Source organism: Sphaerodactylus townsendi, linkage group LG02 (genome assembly GCF_021028975.2).
Source record: "Sphaerodactylus townsendi isolate TG3544 linkage group LG02, MPM_Stown_v2.3, whole genome shotgun sequence".
NCBI classification, from domain to species: domain Eukaryota; kingdom Metazoa; phylum Chordata; class Lepidosauria; order Squamata; family Sphaerodactylidae; genus Sphaerodactylus; species Sphaerodactylus townsendi.
In genome coordinates this window covers 25,730,297-25,751,623 of record NC_059426.1, presented here as the reverse complement: position 1 = coordinate 25,751,623, position 21,327 = coordinate 25,730,297, and the positions used below count along the sequence as shown (strand labels likewise).

At 43.5% G+C, this 21,327-nt stretch overlaps 1 protein-coding gene across 1 annotated transcript in view; it reads right to left on the bottom strand.

The window, feature by feature from the left end:
• PDE11A (phosphodiesterase 11A) overlaps window positions 1–21,327 on the bottom strand; it is a 219,634-nt gene that overhangs the window by 49,207 nt on the left and 149,100 nt on the right. The window contains exons 11-13 of the mRNA XM_048484470.1: window positions 15,020–15,166; window positions 14,806–14,913; window positions 5,103–5,212 (exon numbers count right to left, since the gene is read on the bottom strand). Of these exons, the coding sequence (XP_048340427.1) occupies window positions 5,103–5,212; window positions 14,806–14,913; window positions 15,020–15,166 (365 nt within the window). The remainder of the gene's footprint in view (window positions 1–5,102; window positions 5,213–14,805; window positions 14,914–15,019; window positions 15,167–21,327) is intronic.

Below are 21,327 nucleotides of genomic sequence, written 5' to 3'. Positions count from 1 at the left end.
ACCACACTGGTACATTGCCTTCCTCTTCCTCTTCCCAGGAAAAGGCTTTCAAAGATGCATTTCCCAAACCAAAATTTTTATTTTTGTTGTTCAGCAGCAATGCACTCTAGAACAGATGAAGCAGGTGTTTCTGTCATCCACCTGAACAACTCCAGCTCACCCCACACTTTTGGCATCGGTAAGAAAGTCATTTAGGTTAGAAAGTGCATGCCCCCAAGGAAGGTTTCAATATCCTCGATCTCTTTTTAATTAACCACAAAAATGGACCGTACTGCTTTAATGCTCTTAATTATCAAATGCTGTAGGCTTTACAGCCCCAGCCCCACATTTGTATGGCAGCTGATAATTTAATAAGATTTCTTTATAGTGGAAAAAATGTGGAAGTAATTATAATGTAGCGGCTGGGCAGCAAGTTATTCTGGGTTTCAGAGGAATCCATTTCTGGCCCCTGTTGCAGAACCATTTGCATATAGGGTTTTTTCAAGTTCATCATGCCTCAGATCCCCTTACTACAGGAGTATCAGAGTAGAATTCTGACACAGGGTGGTAGGCACAACCACAAAAAGGGTGCCACAGAAGGCGACGCCAGACACTAAAATGTCAGGGAGTGAAGTCATGTATATCTCTAATATTAACGCTTTAACACACAGGTGTCAAACTTGCTGCCCTCCAGATGCTATGGACTTCAGTTCCTATCATCCCCTGCCAGCATCATGCTGGCAGGGGATGATGGGAACTGTAGTCCATAACATCTGGAGGGCCGTGAGTTTGACACCTATGCGTTTAACATGTCAAGTGGAAGCTGTTTTTAACAGGATGCTTTTTAAAATGAACCTATTGCAGAGGCGTAGCAAGGGGGGAAAGCGCCCGGTGCACTGATGCGTCCTCTGCCCCCGTCATGCCCCCGCAGGGGCGTGCGCCCAGTGCATCACGCACACCCCGGCCCCCTTGGAGCTACGTCTCTGACATATTGTTTTAAAAATTGCATGTAACCACTTATCTTCAGTCACACAGTGAAGATCCTAGTGCTGTGGTGGCTGATGCTATCAACGGAAAATGCGTAAAAAATCTGGACAGCCAAGCAGGAGCCTCAACAGGCAAAAGTTCCATCTGGTCCTGCTCCCTTTCTGAAAACACTTGGTGGGCACCAGGAAAGGTGTTAGTGGATGCCATGGTGCCCTAGGGTGGCATGTTGGAGACTCCTGCCATGCTATTTTTTACAGTACATATCCTGTTCTTTTTCTAAAGAACACCATATAGAACCGTGGTGGCGAACCTTTGGCACTCCAGATGTTATGGACTACAATTCCCATCAGCCCCTGCCAGCATGGCCAATTGGTGGCGAACCTTTGGCACTCCAGATGTTATGGACTACAATTCCCATCGGCCCCTGCCAGCATGGCCAACTGTAGTCCATAACATCTGGAGGGCAGCAAGTTTGACACCTATGCGTTTAACATGTCAGGTGGAAGCTGTTTTTAACAGGATGCTTTTTAATTGGCCATGGTGGCAGGAGCTGATGGGAATTGTAGTCCATAACATCTGGAGTGCCAAAGGTTCGCCACCACTGATATAGAACATGGCAAGTCACAGAGGCTTGGTCGTTGCTTGTTCACTTAGTTTTTTCCCCTTCATTTGTACGCATTTCTGTTTTACTCGTTTGTTTTAAACCCGTGATCTGCCTTGAGTGCTATTCCTAGCAGAAAGACAGGGTGCAGATATTCTAAATGGATAAGTTTTAATTTCTATCCCTTTTTTTTTTTTTTTGGCTCTTGAGGGAACTCTGACTCCCATAAACTGACAGAATGCAATCAGTCAGAAGAGGCCAACTGAAGGCATCAATCGATGACAAAACCAATCACAGGGCACACAGATGCACAACAACAGTCTAATCAAACAGCATAACTCTCAAAGGTCTTGTGGAATAGAAATATTTCATCAGCTTCCTAAATCCAGGACCTGATAGGCTTCCACAGACAAGTAGCTTCACAGTGAAGGGACAACCACTGAAAAAGGTCTAATCTTCTGGAATGACTTTGCTAAGCAAAGACCTGGGGCATTTCAAATGTACTCCTACCTGATAATCTAAGCATGTGGGTGGTTATGTGCATACAGACATTTGTTTGAGTGCCCTCTCAGCAGTGGCGCAGTGGTTAAGAGCAGGTGCATTCTAATCTGGAGGAACTGGGTTTGATTCCGCGCTCTGCCGCTTTGGAGACTTATCTGGGGAATTCAGATTAGCCTGTGCACTCCCACACAAGCCAGCTGGGAGACCTTGGGAAAGTCACAGCTTTTCGGAGCTCTCTCAGCCCCACCTACCTCACAGGGTGTTTGTTGTGAGGGGGGAAGGGCAAGGAGATGTTAAGCCCCTTTGAATCTCGCACAGGAGAGAAAGGGGGGGGGGGATATAAATCCAAACTCTTCTTCTTCTTCTTTCTGTTTTGTTCAATTAACACTTTGATTAGGGTATGTTCCTCAATAAGGCACCTTCTGCGTGGGGTATACAACTGATGATCAAAGTAGGGGGATTCTTTACACTCAGGAATTTGTGTGCCCACCATTCCCAGTACATACAAAACTAGCATGCTAGGGAAAGGGCCAGACTCATTTAAATTGGCGCAGTCCAGACAGAGGTCTGCCCCTGCAGTGAAAAAGCAGGCCCCAAAAGGATCGGTTATGGGCCTTTCCCATCGTCGCAGAGCGAAAGCTCTTTTCTCCACCAGCTCAACAGAAATGTAGGGATGTGAACACAACCCATCCTTCCCATTACGGAAGTCTGCAGCGCATCATATGCAGCCATTCTGCCTTTCATGCTGGGGCTGTTTCAAAATGCGTCACAACCGAGCAGAAGATCCATTTTCTGCATTCTCTATGACAAGGTAAAAGCTGCCAGTTTGGGAGTAGAGAGGCAATGTTACGTTTGGCGCACACAAATCAGTTACAGGGGACTGTAATTGAGAGCCAGCATGGTGTAGTGCTTGAGAGCAGGTGGATTCTAATCTGGAGAACTGGTTTGATTCTTTCACCTGAGTGGCGGAGGCTTATCTGGTCAGCCAGGTGTGTTTCCACACTCCTACGTTCCTGCTGGGTGACCTTGGGCTAGTCACAGTTCTTTGCAGATTAGGTGGCTGTGAGCAGATGACCCAATCAACATGGTGAAGAATGAGAAGGATCGGTATCAGAGCTCTGCACCACACTGAACTGCAGTACTTTATCATAGACTGTCTGTATGACACCAAAGAAGCTCTCCTGTCGATGTGCCCTTCAATAACTGCAGCAGAGGAAGCAGCAGAAGGACTTTCGCTCCAAGTGCACAACTCCTGCGTAACTGTCCCGCTCAGGTGCTGGTCATAATTCAGCCACGTCCTTGCCTTGCTTTATACAGCTGCTCTATTTCATTTAAAGGTTAATCCGCCTCTGAACCTTAGCTCAGGACTCTTCGCTTTGTACTAATAAGTACTGGGGTTACAAAACGATGCCCGAGTATATATAACAGCTCAAGAAGGTGTTCACTGGGGTATGGAGAATAGCTACAAGGAAGAATAGCACAGAATAGAACACCACTCTTGCAGGACTAAATGCATGCTAACACCTTGTCACCCTAGCCAGGACTGCAATAGGAAATCTCTCGGTTTGCTCAATTCCTACGACTCTGTTTCTTCCTCAATTCCTACGGCACAAAATACTACAATGCGAGTGCGGCTGACAAGCACAGCATCAGCTTTGCATGCAGATCTCAGGTTCATCTCTGGCATCTCCAGGAAATGGGGATGTGAAAGATCCCTGCCAGGCATTTGGGAGAGCTACTAGCAGTCAGAGGAGACAACGGTGGCCTTGAAAGACCATTGGTCTGACTCAGAACAAGGGAGCCGAATGTTTTCACAAGGGAGGAGCCCATAGTCTAGGGCAGAAGTTTTAATGTCCTCCTTCTCAAATAGAGATGATCAAGTGACTCAGGCTGGCAAGCAAGATGGCTTTATCTGACCAAGCCAACAACTGTTTCCCTTATTAGCATAACCTCAAATTTCTTATAGTGTGACCAGAGGTGGGATCCAACCAGTTCTCACAACTTCTCTAGAAGTGGTTACTAATTTTTTCTGAGTGCCGAGAAGGGGTTACTAAAGCAACCTCCCTGCCCAATAGGGACTGGAGGTGCGTGTGTGCGGCGCCACCACTGTTTGAATCCCACCACCATCGGAACCTGTTATTAAATTTTTCGGATCCCACCACTGAGTGTGACCCATGGCTCACACGTGGAGCGAAACCTACACTAACTGCAAAAAAGAGAGTCATTTTCCCCAGCAGTCTCTCCCAATATTAGAAGAAGGAGAAGGAGAAGAAGGAGAAGAAGGAGAAGGAGAAGGAGAAGAAGAAGAAGAAGAAGAAGAAGAAGAAGAAGAAGAAGAAGAAGAAGAAGGAGGAGGAGGAGGAGGAGGAGGAGGAGGAGTTTGGATTTATATCCGCCCTTTCTCTCCTGTAGGAGACTCAAAGGGTCTCTTGTAGGAGACTCAAAGACAATCTCCTTTCCCTTCCCCCCTCACAACAAACACCCTGTGAGGTGGGTGGGGCTGAGAGAGCTCCAAAAAGCTGTGACTAGCCCAAGGTCACCCAGCTGGTGTGTATGGGAGAACACAGGCTGATCTGAATTCCCCAGATAAGCCTCCATTTGCAAAAATGCTGGTTTCAGTTTTGAATGCAACTGGCTATCTTAATACTGCAAAGACATTCATGAGATGGTGATACAGAAACCAGAATGCCAGACAGGGAATGCTCCTCATATGGGGATATGCAAATATATAAAAAAAATCCAGCCAATGGATCATCCCCCCAAAATTTTTTTTATCAGAGTAGCATACTATAAAGAAATTCACATGGGGCAGGCCAAATCAACACCATGATACAAAGGGCATCATGCTGTTTTTAAAGAGCTATTTAAAGAGGAGGAAGAATAGGGAATTACAAGGTGGATGGCCCTTCTTAAAGCAAAACATGAGAATACTTTGGCTTACGACGGCACCTCAAAATTAATGCTTTCTTCTACAACCCCTGACACCCTCCGCTCTCGCACAGAAAGACAAAGTAATAAGAATTAAGGAACATACTTGGCTTGAAAGGCATTGTTGGTCCCTCTGTGGTCAAGGTCGTGGCACAAACACCCCACAATCAAAGCTAAAATTTCAATTTCTGTCAGGATCTCCTGAAATCCCGCTGTCTGAAAACAGAAAAACAATATTGGTGACCTCAAGTAAAAGCAGCATCCGGTGATGTGGTTAAAATCTTGATTAAACTTTGAACACTCCAGTAAAGGGAAGGGTAAAGGCCCGGATTCATTGGCTCAAAAGCACTCCAAGGTTAAAAGAAAAGGATAATTTACAGCCTCGAATATTGTTTTCCCTTCTACGCAGTATTTCTCCCAGCTTTCGCAAATTCTGCAATATACTAGTTCCACTTCACATACAAAAAAAGCTAGCGATGAATCCAGATGCGTCGTCGGAGCATGGCCAAATTGCAATTAAAAATGTCTCTATTTGGGCAAATGGTTGCGTCGCCGCAACAAGGAAGCCAAACTGGAAAGATAATGGCTATTGTCAATAATTCGCTCCCACATCCAGCTGCTGAACGCTTAATGTAATTCATGAACGGCACGCTTTCCATTCAGTAAGGGTCATGCGTTATTACAGACATCAGGTTAAATGTGACATAATGAAAACAGAAATGAAGAGGGCTTGATAAAAGAAACAGAAATCAACCTTTTTCTATATAATGTTAAATGACCGGCGTCTTCTTGCGACGGTATTGACTGTCTGGAGTTGTGATTCTGCTCTGCACTGAAAGCTGGGCACAGGATTGAGAATATCCACCCGCACAGGACTGCTGCAATTAAACCCCTGATCCTCTTGCCTTGGCAGTGTGCGTTTGCCCTGCCTCCTGCACTGTGACAACAGAGCAAAGGAGCAATCTCCTTAGGTGCCAGAAGTGTTGAGGGGGTACAGAAAGGTCACCAGGCTCGCAACTCCATGTAAAGAACGCAAGAGGCTTCCCTTCCTTCAAGACAATGTATCTTTGCTGTATCTTTGCTTCAAAGGGGGGGGGGTGTGCTTATATTGAGGAAAGCTGTTGGTCAGACAGAGCTTTCTTTTCGCTGTTCTTGATCTGTCTTTTGCCTGCAATAAAGAAACCTTTGTACTCCTACAAGTGTCTTCATTGTCTGGACAAGTGGATTTTGACCCCTATCATTGGGGCCAACCAATGTATCTTTCACAACTTATGTCATAACTGAAGTGCATAGTCAAAAATTAGTTAAAGCCCAAATAGCATCGAAAGTATGAGTTCAACTTCAGTTAATCAAATAGCCTTGCAATCAATTAGGTATATACAGGATCTCACAGGTAATTACAAAAGCATTGTACTCTTCATAAAATACAGCTATAGATCAGAAGTATTTCCACTTCTTACATAAGGCACCAGAAAAAGGATCACAGAGTTAATTGTTTAAAGATTTATAAATGTAAAGCCAAAATGCATATCAGGAATGGTGACAGAGAATTTATTTTTGTCAGAAAAAAATGACCTTAAAAAAGCAAGTAATGGAGGGTCACTCTTTCATGTGAGGAACCGAATTGCGACAAAGAGTGTCCACTTTTATGTGCTTTATTATTAGATACTGGGTTAAACTTCAGTTATTTGAACTGTTGTTTTCAGCTGTTCAAAATATCTGAGGAGAATATCTGAAGAAACATGATTAATGTAAGTTTGGCTGGGGATCAAACAGCCCTTCTTATGTCCAATTGTCTTATTCCTACAAGTAATATTATGATTATCAATGACAGTAGTCATGAGAGTTAAAAGTGATGGATTAATGGAACGCGCTGTGATTCTCAAAGGCCAAGACATACAGGGTGTAACAGTATAGACCATTAAACACACAAAAGGCTGCAGAGTTGTGAAATCATTTTAAATCTTGATACTGCATTCAGGATAAGGCCCAAACAAAGGACTAATGAATGCAGTCTTGTGAAGGAATGGAGGAATCACTGATCTCTATTGTTTCCAGACCTGGAGCTTGCCTTTGACCCCGGGTGACAGCATGGGGCCCACCGAACTACGAGCACATGACAGGAAATACCGTGACATCACTCTCCTGTGACGTCAGAGTCACATGACAGAAAGCAGAGCTCTGCCTGTGGTAAAAAGGAAACCTTTCTACCATTGAGTAACCAAATCTCAGTCCTACTGCTCTCCTTGGTGTGCACATGGATAGTGGCCTGGGGGTGGTGACACTCTTGTTCTCATGCACGTGCAGTAGGTGAAGGCCCTTTCAAAAAGCTATAAATGGTGGTTCCTTGATGATTTATGATTCAACATGCAGAGGAATTCCACAACCCATCTGCAGATCCTGAACCATGGGGTGAAAATATGGTTAAACATTAAAACTCAGTATTTAGAATTGTATGTTCCTTTTCAATCTTTGCTTGCCTCAGAAATGGTCCAATTGATTCTAACCTAGGTGCTGGCATCTGTGTCAGCAGCCCTAAGGATCTGTGTCAGCAGCCCTAAGAGGTCAGAATAGTGGTGGCCCAGCTGGAACCAGGATTGCTGCTTCAGATAGTGAATAGTAAACCGAAAGATGTCAAGGTTGTGAGAGAACGTTTTGTCTATCTTCTATATCTATCTTGGGTAACTGTCATCTGTAGTGGTATGGAAAAGGTGAACTCTATTAGAGTATTAATCTTCAATAAAGGCCTTTGTATCCATGCATAATGGGCCTATGTTTGATGTCCTGCGTGGTGTAGTGGTTAAGAGCAGGTGGATTCTAATCTGGAGAACCGGGTTTGATTCCCCACTCCTCCACCCGAGTGGCAGAGGCTTATCTGGTGAACCAGATGTGTTTAAGCACTCCTATATTCCTGCTGGGTGACCTTGGGTGAGTCACAGTTCTTCATAGCTCTTCATAGCTCTCTGAGAGAGTCACAGTTCTTCATAGCTCTCTACCTCACAAGATGACAGTTGGGGGGAGGGGAAGGGAAAGGAGCTTGTAAGCCACCTTGAGTCTCCTTACAGGAGACAAAAGTAGGATATAAATCAAAACTACGACTCCTCCTCCTCCTCCCCCCACCCCCTTAGTGGTTATGGAAAGTGCCATCAAGTTGCAGCTGACTTCTGGCAACCCTGCAGTGTTTTTAAGGCACGAGACATTCAAGAGCTAGTTTGCCACTGCTCTGCATAATGATCCTGGTTATCCTTGGTGGTCACCCATCGAAGTTATAACCAGGTCTTACCCTGCTTAGTTTCCAAGGTCTGTTGAGATCAGGCCAGCCTCGGCCATCCAGGTCAGGGCTTTTATCCCTCAGCTACAATTATTTCTGTGGCCCTTTCCCCACTCACTGTTTGCTGTGCTCTACTCTCGCCGAGTAGCGCGGGGTCCAACTGCACTCCCCACTACAGGGGCGGGAACAACGCAGAGTCACTTCCGACCAGCTGTTTCATGCGCTTCTGGCTGCCTCAAATAATGCAGTACCTTTCGATGACCCTGTGCAGAGCGCGGGGCAGTGGAAAAGCCCAGGGAACACGGCCCTCGTGCTAAAAAGGTCCTGGACCAGACGAAACCGACGTCATTTTAAAAGTGGGGAAACGGCCATTGTTACTTCAATCTTTTCCTCAAGTGAGTTGCCTATGTGCAGTTGCAAGACTTGAAAGCCATGTAGAGCTCCACGGTAAATCTGCATTTATGTAAAGCAGTATAGTCCTTCCACACAGACTTCAAGATGATTTCTGATTTCACAGTCTTAACCGCAATTTTTTTTCCAGTTATAAGTTTTTAAAACGCTAGAGTTTGAGGTAAATATTAAAACCAGGTAAGACACACATATTGTACAATATGATAAGAACAGAAAACTAGCGATAATGTTAATTCTAAACAAAAGAAGCCTGCATGAATCCCTGTTACTTGCTATTCACAATCGTTTTGTTTCTCCGAACCTAACTAGGCTGATATCACAAATGTCATTCTTAAATATGTAACATCCACATTTTAAGATGCATATATATAATAAATGCCAAAGGGATTGTTCAGTGTGTTTACTGTAATAGCCTGTAATAAAAGTTTTCACTGCCATTCTCTAGTGCAGAGACGTTGGCAGTATTATCGTAAAATCTAAAATTATCATATGCTTTTCTTTCCTACATTACCAGTAAGTTGTGCAAAATTATTACATTCCATAAGAAGCTACGTAACGCTTAAGAAGTAAGTAGGTGAAATCAAAAAAAATTTGTGCCTATATTTCAAGGTGTCTTTACTTAAGTATCTAGAGTTTAGTGACAACATCATTATCCAGATAATATTACACCTAGGAACAATTTAATGGCATGGCCATTTATGAATACAGATTTCAAGGGGAAAAGTTATCCTTGTAGGACAATATAACACAATGTGCAGATCACTAAAACATAATTTTATCCTTCAGCCTTTTGAATTAGATGTTACATTTTTAAACACAGATGTTCCATATTATTAAAAAATATTCTCCAAAATCTAATGTGCATTTTGAAACTCGCTATTTTATGCATAATTAAATGTTCTATTAAGTGTAGGATATTTTGACTGCAATTGCGACTAGTACAGATCACTTTGAAGCCTTCTGGACAACGTATTACGAGCCTTATGCTTGCAATAGTACAATCCTTTGAATACTTTCCTGGGAGTAAGTCTCACTGAACAGACCTGAGTAGGATGATGAATAGACCAGTTTAGGATTGCTGTCCTAATTTTCTAGAAGACTTTTATCTCTAAACCCTGATATCCAAGGGGCAAACCATGTTAGACTACTGTGCCAAAAACATCAGAGGATGGCTTGCTACTGCGAGAAATGCATATCGCTTCCGCATGGCAGCTGAACGGCTTAAGTCGGCGCTTCTCGCTACCGCACTGGAAGATCGCCAGACCGCCCGCATCGACGTCCCGGAACGCTGAGGCGTGGCAGCTGGCGCCGCGAGCGGCCGGTACTCAAGCATTCCTTGTTCGGCGCCGCTGAGGCCTGACGACCCTGGTCTCTTGGCGCCTGCTCTGCTGCGCAGGGGCAGGGCACTGTCCCCAGGCCTCGGCGGCGCACTAATCGAGGCCCAGGGACGAAGGTGAGTGCCGGTGGAGTCAGTGAAGCCGCTGCGTCAGCTCGACAGCGGCTGCACTACCGAGCGGACTTTCAAAAAAGAGCGCTTAGGAAGCGGCCGGGGAAAGCGCCGCTCCAGGTCAGTGGCGGCATAGCTGCAGCTGCGCCGCGCTCAGACGAATGGCGGCCTGGAGACGGTGTTTTTACCGTCTCCAGGCCGTCATTTTCTGCCCGTGTGGAAACGGCCTAAGATATTTGTTCTAAGAATCTAAACATCTAATTTGTTCTAAAAATCTAAGAAATTTATTCTAAAAACAGACATATCCTACAGAATGAAATCAACAAGATACAGTCACTTGGAGTCAACAAGCCCATGGATGCAGATATTATCCTAGGTGTACGTAAGTCCTTTTGGATAAAATCTGTGCAATACCATGGGACATAATCTCTAATTTCCGTTAACTATCTACAGTCTTCAGACCGAGAGATACTTAGATTGAATCCCACATAGAATTTTCACATGTGCAAGGTGGGACAATTTTCACCTCCCCCCCCCGCCCCCATACTAGAGATCTCTAATTTCCGCTTCAAAATGTAACTGCACAATAACACTAGTACAGCTGAGAAAAACAAAAAAAGGGAAGGGTTGTTCCTCTGCAACACGGATGACACCCTACCACCATCAGGCTAGATGAGGCAGAGGGGGAGGAGGTTAACTCCCTGACAGTACATTTGAAGAGGCTTTTGGTCTTTTTAGTTCCTGGTGTTAACAGCTATCATGCCTTAACTGTATTTTAAAGCATAATATCTCTGAGGGGAGAGTGTTTCCTCAGGAGAGTGCTTTATGCTTTAGTTGAAGGTTTTTTTCTAATGTGAAAGGCTGAAGGAGGGTACTGAATACATGTTCCAAGCCTGTTACAACACTGTGAGTGTGTGAACAAGCCATTAGCCAGAACATCTTGCAAAATTATACCATCTGAGAAAAAACTATATAACATTTAAGCTGAACTGTAACTGATACGTCTGTACTTGAAAAACCAAACGTTGAATCTCTTTACCAAGCTCTAGCCTGTGTATGTGTGTGTGTGTGTGTGTGTGTGTCTGTCTGTCTGTCTATCTATCTACTGGCTGATTTGCCTCATCTATTCTTTATCTCCAAGTTATTCATCTCCCTTTCTCCTCTCTGTTAATAAACCTTTTATTCTGGTTAAGTTTAAAATCTGCCTCAGTATCCTGATTTTGTGTGCCTGAGTGAGTGATTTGTCTAAAGACGGTTTAAGTCATCAAGCATTCTTCACCTTCAGGGTCAATCACAGGGCTGAGGGAAAGGGATTATACCAAATGCTGAGGGATTATACCAAATGCTATCATTTCTGAAGCACCTCAGTCCTGGAAAGGAAAAAGGCAGGAAAAATCTGACAAGCCAGGTCAGTTAGTGGTTTCCCTGCCTGAAGACGTTAAGACGGTGTGGGGGATCATTGCAATTCATATATCCATTTACTAGTACAATATGACTTTGAGGCAACAGCCTTATGGTAAAGATGTGCATATGGAGAATTGTTTGAAAATGGTCATTATCCAGAAATGGCTTGCTGGATACCATGTGGCAGTGCAACATCTGTTGTGTGAAGCCATTTACAATAATAGATTCCCCAAGAATCCACCACCAGGGAATTATCTTGCTAAGGAGAAAAAAAATGTTACGTGAATTTGCAGTTAAGAGTCAAAACAGGAGAACTGCAGTGTGAGAAGTGACAAATAAGTATGCTGAAAGTTGTCCTCATTTGGCAATGTTTGGCAGAGTTAGCTGGGCAGATATGCAGAGATTAATAGCCCATATGCTCTTACCTGAATGGCTCAGGTTAGCCCAATCTTATCAGAACTCAGAAGCTAAGAAGGGTCAGCTCTGGTTACTACTTGGAAGGCAGGGCTGCTAGGCAGAGGTAAGCAATGCCAAACCCCCTCTGTTGGTCTCTTGCCTTGAAAACTCTATGAGGTCACTGTAAGTCGACTGCAACTTGACAACACTTTCTACCGCCATAATAGTCCCTAACAGTCCATCTAAATGAAAAGCACACTTGCCATAAAGGAAGAGATCTATTTGATTTTTCTGTATGGCAGGTATATAGTCAAGAGGAAAAGAAGCTGTTTAATCACGAGATGAAAAATGCCCCCCCCCACACACACACACACCACCAACCAAAGCAACCTGAAACAAATGTGGCCTTTGAGCACCACCTAGAGGTAGCTTGTCTAATCATATATTAAACATGTATTGTTGGTATGGAAAATACAGCGCAAACATAGCAGTCATTAAGATCTGAATTCATCGGCTTGGTTTTAATCTTTATACAAAAGAAAACAAGTATTAAACTCTCAAATTACTGGCGTTAATTATCAAATGTTATCAAGGAACAACTTGACCTTCCAACCAAGTTAGCTTAGATTCTTAGATGGAGGACAAATACATATATTCCTGCAGGCTCTTTGATTTGTGGTATAACCAGGGCATCATAAGTTCAAATACAGGTTTGCTGCTTCTCATATCAAAGAGGAATGTCTGCCCTATGCCTTGCTCCTTAATCCATTTGTCAAGCATCTTGACAGAGTCTTTTTAAAAAAAGATTCAAACACATATACATTAATTTTTTGGGGGGGCGGGGGGGCGGGAATTGTCTTCAAGTCACAGCCAGCTTATGGCAACTCTTGGTGGGATTTTCAAAGCAAGAGACATTCCAAAGTGGTTTGCCATTGCCTGCCTCCGGGTCACAACCCTGGTATTCCTTGGAGGACTCCCATCCAAATATTAGCCAGGGTCAGGGCTGACTGGCCCTACAAAGGATGGGGGACATGGAAGCCTTTTCCAGATTTCAACCACCCATAATAGACATCTTGCCACTGGGTGAACCAGAACTGTGCCACATATCCAGGGAATCATTTTTAAGACCACCACCTGGAATGGAAAATATATGCTTATTGGAAGGGGGGCAATAATGCCCTCCACCCACTTCCCCTCTTCTTAAATGGCTGTATCTCGCCTCCTCTTGCTTACTGTGTACTGTCCTCCTTTAATGGCTTTATAAACATCCTGAAAGTTGTTTATTTTAACAAGTTCCCCAGGTAGCAGAGCACCAACATAATTAATCGTGCTCATTTTATCTTCCAATGAACTGCTTTTTATCTCTGATGTAATGCACTTTCCCCACAGAAAATATCACCTGGCGTAGTGACATGTGAAGTGCTATAACGCTAGGTGACACAGTGGTTGAAACCGGCCTCTTCTGCAGTCACGATGTAGGCTTCGAAGCACTTCATCATAAAAACTACAGTTGGAAAAGTCTCTCAAGGACCATCAACCCCAAATTCATGCAGCGAGTCTAGTCTTATGATATTTAAGGTATCCCCGCAGGCTACTCATTCACCCTTGTTTTGTTTTTTGTTTAAAAAGTGAAGGTATGTGATTAGTGCCTGGGTGTAAACATGACAAGTGTGGAAACAATAATTCTCAATTTTCTCTTATATAGTTGGCTAGATTTTCTGATGCCTTCCACAAAGCAAAATAAGACGGTTCACCTGTCTTTATTAGGACGGTTGTAAACAGCTGCCAGCATAAGATGTTGTGGTACTTTAGCTTAATACTGAAATAGCAACCACTCCCATTCTTCATTAGATCACTGGATAGGATTTCTTCACCCATCCGATCTGCCCCCCTTTGACCATTATTCTGTTCCTTAGAGTAGCTGACAACCTGGAGATAAAATAAGCCCTGTCCTTTTAATGGAGGTTTAATGCGTAGAAATGGACAAGTGGGTGTACTGTCAAAGGCTTTGACGGCTGGAATCACTGGGGTGCTGTGTGGTGGACAGGTGGATCTTTTCATGGTGTGGAGGTAAATAACATTACCTTGTATGTAACATCATAATAAGCCTCAGTTAAGCATGGGGAGGAGACATAATAAGCCTCAGTTAAGCATGGGGAGGAGACATTTTTCTCTCCAGGTAATTGGCAACCCTACTTTTCCTACATCTGTAATTTGTGGTTTGTCAGCATCCTAGAAAGACTTCCATGGTTTCAGTCCTAACTGGATGCAGGAACTACGCACCTCACATCCATTTTCAGATCCATGTGTATTCTCCGGTCACTGCTAATTTTTGCCAGCTATCTGGCATCCCCCCCTTTCCCAGCTTGCCTGTATTTGAGCAGGATTCAAGCAGTATTTGAGAAATTTTGCAGCCAGGCCTTGTCCCGTTAAAATTCATATACCTTAACATTGTATATTCCAATGGACTTTGATACAACCGACTTTTCTCTGACTGAACCAAATGCACGAGAGAAGATTTAATAGATTTGTCTCCTGTTTTGACAGGAAAGAAATATGAAAAGAAGAGGAGAGCTTTCTATCTGTCTGACTATCACGAACGAAATAATTTTGTAAAACTGCACTAATGTTACTACGGCACAATAGTCATCTTTTCCCCCTAATCATTCACTGTGTCTCTATGGCTCATCCTTTGTCAAATGTTAAATATTTGCTGCTGTAATTAGGGCCCCTTAATCTTATGGGACATTTTGAGTATTAGATAACTTCATACAGATAGATTAGTAGCAAAAAGAAAAGGAAACAAATGTTCAGACATGTATACAGTGGCTGTGGTAAAAGGTTCTTACAGGCAGGCGGTTGTGGCAGTCAAACACTTACCGTTAACATTGCAAACATTAGCTGGCACACATTGAAAGCATGCCTCCAGTTGTGATACAGAACCATTCGGTAATTCTTCCTAACTGTCAAAAGCCATCTACACAAAGTCTGAAATGGAAAAGTAGAAACCGCATCAGGGATACTAACATGGACAAATGGACACAACGCTGCCAAGATAAAAGAAGCTGATTATCTCTGTAGAGCAGCCGGTTACCTCATAGTCAATTTTAAATTTCTGAACCATTCCCAGCTCCATGAACATCCGTAGGGCTGCGGTTATCATGGTATCGGCATCGAGGGAGAAGTCATCAAAATGGACGTCGTCTATGCCAAGCTCTGACACAAGTGGGATGCTTGCTGTCTAGAATTATCCAAAGACAGTAAGAAACTTTTCAGACATAGTTCTGCTTTTTTTCTGTTGTTTTTTAAATGAATTTTTCTGAAGTGCCTTAAAATGTATAGAGTGGAACAAATTTGGAAGGGGATAACGGACGAAGTATTGTCAGGGAGAGACATAGCTAGGTTGAACAGGGAATAAATTGTAACCTAAGGATGCAATCCAACAAATATGGCTGCACAAATCTCTACTTGTTTCGATGGGATAGCAGTGGAGATAGCAAGGTAAATAGGTGAGGGCATCTGAATAGAAGTAGTTACTCACATGCTACACTTCATTGTTACTCACTTACCAGGCCACTCCTATTCAGATGCCCTCACCTATTGACCTCTACTCACAGGTATATATACACTTGCTTTCCTTTCTTACTATCAGATCCTCTGAAGATGCCAGCCACAGATGCAGGCGAAACGTCAGGAGAGAATGCTGCTAGAACACGGTCCAGAAACCACACAGCACCCTAGTTGCAGGTTGTTTAAGCATATCAAAATGAGATCAAAATTAATCAAAGTTTAATTTTAGCTGTAATGTCTGGGCAACGATATCCTGCCTTGTTCTCAAACACTTCCTGGACAAGAGATGCCTGCTTTAAATTAAATCTGTTCACGCCTTTTACTGTCCCTCACTGGCAGTCTCCTTGACTGATGAAACCAAAATTTGTCAAGACAAACTCGGATTTCAGTTATTGTTTGTGAGGCAAACGTTGGATTCAGAAACTAACCACAGTTAAACCAAAGCATAATTTCATATTATGTCTGAACAAATCAAAATCTCTGTCCAAATAGACAGTGAATATTGCGAGGGGTAATGGGTATATTTTTCTGCAGATACATGGATAGAAGGCCTACATGCTTGACTAGCGTGCTCTTGTCAAAATAAATATTTATCTCCCTTCTCAAAGGAAAACCGTGTGTGCTTTTTTCCAGATACACATCCTTCTTTTCCATGAAGAAACGAGCCATATGGAAAGGGGTCCTGTTGGATGTGGAACAGTAAGCAGGGCTGGTACATGGATGGAAGACCACCAAGAAAAACCTGCTGGCCGAGGAAGCCACTGGCAAGCTATTTTTGCTTAATTACTTGCTTTCAAAATCCTACGGGGTCGCCATAAATCAGCTGTGACTTGATTGTCCTTTACATACACAAGAAGAAATTATGAGTTCTGAACGTACAATTTGAAGAGCTATCTGCTCTGCTCGAGTGCCACTAATGCAACAATTATGAACTACTGGACAGGCTGACGATCTCGCTTAATACAAGTGTCCATCCATACAGAGTTCGTGTTTGCACTGATGGAACAAAGGCATCCTTGATCTACACATCTACATATCTGGGTATTTCACTGATGGAACAAAGGCATCCTTGATCTACACATCTGCATATCTGGGTATCCTAGCGAAGAGGATAATATAAAGAATTACCTGACCATGGGCTGGTTCAGACACGACAAACCACTCCTGGGAGCTCGTCTGTCCATCTCTCCTGGGCAAAGCTTGTTTGCAACGCCCAAGAAGAAAATTGTGTAAGAAAGTAATCTGTAGGTTTGAATAGTGGGAATACACCATTGTCATGACTTGGATGGCTCAGGCTAGCCCAGGGGTCTGCAACCTGTGGCTCTCCAGATGTTCATGGACTACAATTCCCATCAGCCCAATTGGCCATAATGGCAGAGGATGATGGAAATTGTAGTCCATGAACATCTGGAGAGCCACAGGTTGCAGACCCCTGGGCTAGCCCAATCTTGTCAGATCTTGGGAACTAAGCACAGCCAGTCCTGGTTAATATTGGGATGGAAGACCAGGATGGCCAATCATCTGTCTTTTGTCTTAAAAATCCTCCAGGATTGCCAGGTTGGCTGGGACTTGATGACATTTTCCACTGTCACTTTCCACTTTCCTGCATAACTGACCTTTGAGAAGACTAATGCCAACTTACAGTCAAATGTAACAAGATACTGGTAGACAATTGGAAATGTTTGTTATATCTCGTAGTGCTCTGCGTAAATGACTGACATTGTGCCAATAAAGCAATATATACTGGAAGTACAATTTTTTTCTTGGAGCAGCAGATTGAGTAAACTATGGAGATTTGCCAAGGAGAAAAATATTTTAAAAACTGATCATAAACTGATGAACAAAACAAGTCAAAGACAATTTTTTTCATATCAATCTTTATATTTATGAGGTTTCACCATCCTATATTTAACAGGAGTGCCATAATCCAAAATAATCACTGAATTAATAGCCGAGCGGTAACATTTGTATAAAAGAACCATTTGCTTTACTACAGCAATAAAAGAAATGGCAGAATTATGTATGAGGGCTGAAGCTAATTTGAATAACGTAGAAAAGGAGAAATATTACATGCGTGCGACATCTATTGTCATTCTTATGCACTGAAATGAAGCACAGCAAGTATGTAAAGAACAGCATCACGGAAATTGCAACACTGTAAAAAAAAACCCCTTAATATATATTATTAAAATGTATGCTTAAAATCCCAGCCAATCAGAGAGGGTTTTTCAGATTTTATGTATTAGTAAAATGCTTGACTTTATGACAGGTATGACTTTTGAAGAGTGGATTCAGAGTGGTCAAGAGCTACCATTAGCCCCCAGACAAAGATTCCCTCCATGATCTCTTACACCCAGACCCAATCAGCACATCATATTAAAACTAATTTCCTGGCTCCGTGAGACCTCATGGTGACTAGAGAAGAGGGAGGAATCCATGTATTGCAGAGTTGGGGAGAATCCATATATTGCATTATTCTCTAAGAAGTGAGCACAATGTAAAAACTCATGGGTCATAGTCAAGTCCCACTGAGAGCAATGAAATATGACTCATACGTGACCAACGAGTCTCTGTATTGTGTGAGGGGCTTATGTCTCAGCAGCACAACATCTCTCTGCTACATATGCAAAAGGTTCATAAGAACATAAGAACATAAGAACAAGCCAGCTGGATCAGACCAGAGTCCATCTAGTCCAGCTCTCTGCTACTCGCAGTGGCCCACCAGGTGCCTTTGGGAGCTCATATTTCAATCCTGTTCCCGTTTCAATCTTTGGCATCTCCAAAGTAGATGATGTAAAAGATCACATCACCTACCTCCTGAGCAGGTAATGTGAAAGATTGAGAACTTGGATAACCACTGCCAGTCAACAGTAGACAGTACTGACTTGATGGAACAATGGTACAACTCAATATAAAACAAGTTCAAGTGCAACTTAGGCAGGTCCATCTGAAACCTCTTTGATTTTAATGAGACTCAATTGCAAATATTTTGTTGCATTGGAGTGTTGTGGGGTTTTGGGGCTGTATGGCCGTGTTCCAGTAGCATTTTCTCCGGACGTTTTGCCTGCATCTGTGGCTGGCATCTTCAGAGGATTTTGTTGCATTGTTCCCACGGAATCCATGTGAATGGAAGGCAGGTCACCAGTGTCGAGGTGGACAGTGAGTTTTACCCCACCACAAATGTCAAAAAGGGTAACGTTTTATTTTTCTTTAGAAGAATGAATGACAATCACTTTTAGAGGGAAAACCAAACTTATGTGTTCACGTTTACTTTGGGATTGGAACTTCCCCCTCCTCCGCCACTGGCTATCCAGTTTCATGGGGGAAGGTTCGTTCTGTGCAATCTCAGACAATCTACTACAGCAAATTAAATAAGTAATAAATTCACTCCGTTCCATAAAAAACTTGATGGGAAACTGCTCTTATTTGCATAGCCTTGCCCTAGATACTTGATCATGCTACAACATAATTCCCAAACTGGGTCAGGAGGCATCCTAGCATGATGGAGTACTAAGAGAAATAAAATACCTCAAATCATTAAAGATTTTTCTGAGTCTACCCGGCACCCAACAATAAATGAGGTTGCCCACTGTTTCTTTGTAAGATTTACTGCTCTGGAATCATCAGCCTCTTTCGACTTGGTGATGATATGCAAAGTTCTGCCGTGTCTCTGAATTAATCAATCACACCTGCAGAGATGTACAGAACTCTCCCCCCCCCCCCCCCCCGCTTACAAAGAGACAACTTTCTGCTTCCGTACGCGAGTCACTGCTTTAGGCTTCTCCAGCAGGAAACACGCCCAGGCGAGTGCAGAAACACAGGGGGTTAGGATTCTGTGGGAGCAAGTAATTTTTACTCTCACACACATTAAAAGTAAACCTTCAAGTTATAAGAGTGAAGCGTGTCTTCAGCTTTAATTGAGAAAATAAATGGAGGGAAGTGGTAGCAATCATTAGTCACAATATTTGATAAATGAAGAGAAGGAAGAATTAGGGTTTTATGAAGTGATTAATTAAAACAGAAGTCCTGCGCTCTCTGTAAGACATCTCCACGGCAGGTTAGAACAACTCGATTAAAAACAAATCTCAAAACATATTAACAAAATAAAATGGACAAGATAAAATCTATTAGTGCATCTGGCAGTTAAGACAATGATTTATTAACAATCTCCCAGATATTCCGGATAATGTATCATTTTATTTATTTCCAGTGGGGACCCAAAGTGGTTTAAATCATTCTCTCCTTCGATCTTAAGCTCACAATGCTGTAAAGCAGGTTAGCTGACTGTGTGTCACCCAAGTTCTCCCAGAAGCCTCCATGTCAGAGTGGGAATTTGAACCTGGGTCTCTCAGTTCCCAGCCCAACATCCTACTAACTAAACTACACTGGCTCTCTGGGTGATTTAACATTAAATTTCGCAATTTAAACGTCTAAAACAGTGATGGTGAATCTTTTTGAGACCGAGTGCCCAAATTGCAACCCAAACCCACTTATTTATCGCAAAGTGCCAACCCAGCAATTTAACCTGAATGCTGAGGTTTTCGTTTAGAAAAAAACGGTTGGCTCCCTCTTCCTCTGCCCCACCGGCTTGAGCAGGGACCACCCTGCTCTAGCCGCAAGTCCCATGCGCAACACTCTGTGCCTCTCTAGCATCCCTGCCTCCTCTGCGCCCAGGCAGCAGCCACCTGGAGCACAGGCACCAGGGCCGCCAGCTGAGTCCTCCCTGCTCACCGTGGTGCGCGCATGTCGTGCTCAGTGGCCCAGGCCAGCCTAGATGTGTGTGTATGGGGTGTGTGATTTTCCGCCCCCCACATGATGAACTCTGTGTGCGCGTGCCCACAGAGAGGGCTCCGAGTGCCACCTCTGGCACCCGTGCCATAGGTTCGCCATCACTGGTCTAAAATCTTTAAAGCGAGACTGAGAGATTGTTGAGTTACAAGATCTTTGACACAACTGGGAATTCAGCCTGCGTTTGGTGGCAAGACCAGTTCAGGGGCCCACTGACTTTGCCATGGGCAAAGAATTCACAAGAATGAGCACTCTTCAGGAGTGGTCACAGGTGCCACTGGCCAGCCCCGGTAGAGTTGGTAAGACCCAGGCTGTACAGCACTTCTATAGAAGTGGTCAACAGTGTCATTTTATGTATAACTAATCTGAATTCAAAAAGGCCTACGATGCACTTATGGTCTGCCCCATGGTTAGCATGCATTCCCTTCAGGGCAGATTCTTGGTTACACACACATTTTCCCCCTCCAGAAGTGACTGCAAGCCAGATCATAGAAGCCTCGCAGCTTCTAAAACCTCCAAAAGTGTGACTTCTCCTCTGCTGCTTTAACTTTGCTTGTTTCTTTCACCTTCTCTCCCTCCTCCCCACCCCCCCACACACACACCACACCCTATAGCAGTTCTTATCACTCTTTGGACCAGCAGACCTGAACAAAACAAAAACAACACCAAACAAAAAAGGGAACACAGAGGAAGCAGTGGGGAATGGCTGGCTTGGCTGGGGATACCTCCCAGGGGAGAATCCTGCATTTAAACAGACAGCCACAGGAAAACTCCACTACAAAGAAAAGAGCCACAGGGTAAACACTGCATCCACAATAGGTCAGAGACTCACCAGTCTGACAGAGATGGTTACTAGTCAGCAGAAACACACAGCACTTGCCACCGAAGAGGATGGCAGTAATGTCTGTTTTCCAACGTGCTTTTTTCTACGATTACATTTCTGTCTGGTTTGAAGGGAGGACTTTAATTTGATTCCACATACTCAACAACTCTTGTTTTCTTGCTATTCTGTTCCCTTTGGCTGCGTATGCCAAGCTCAGAGGC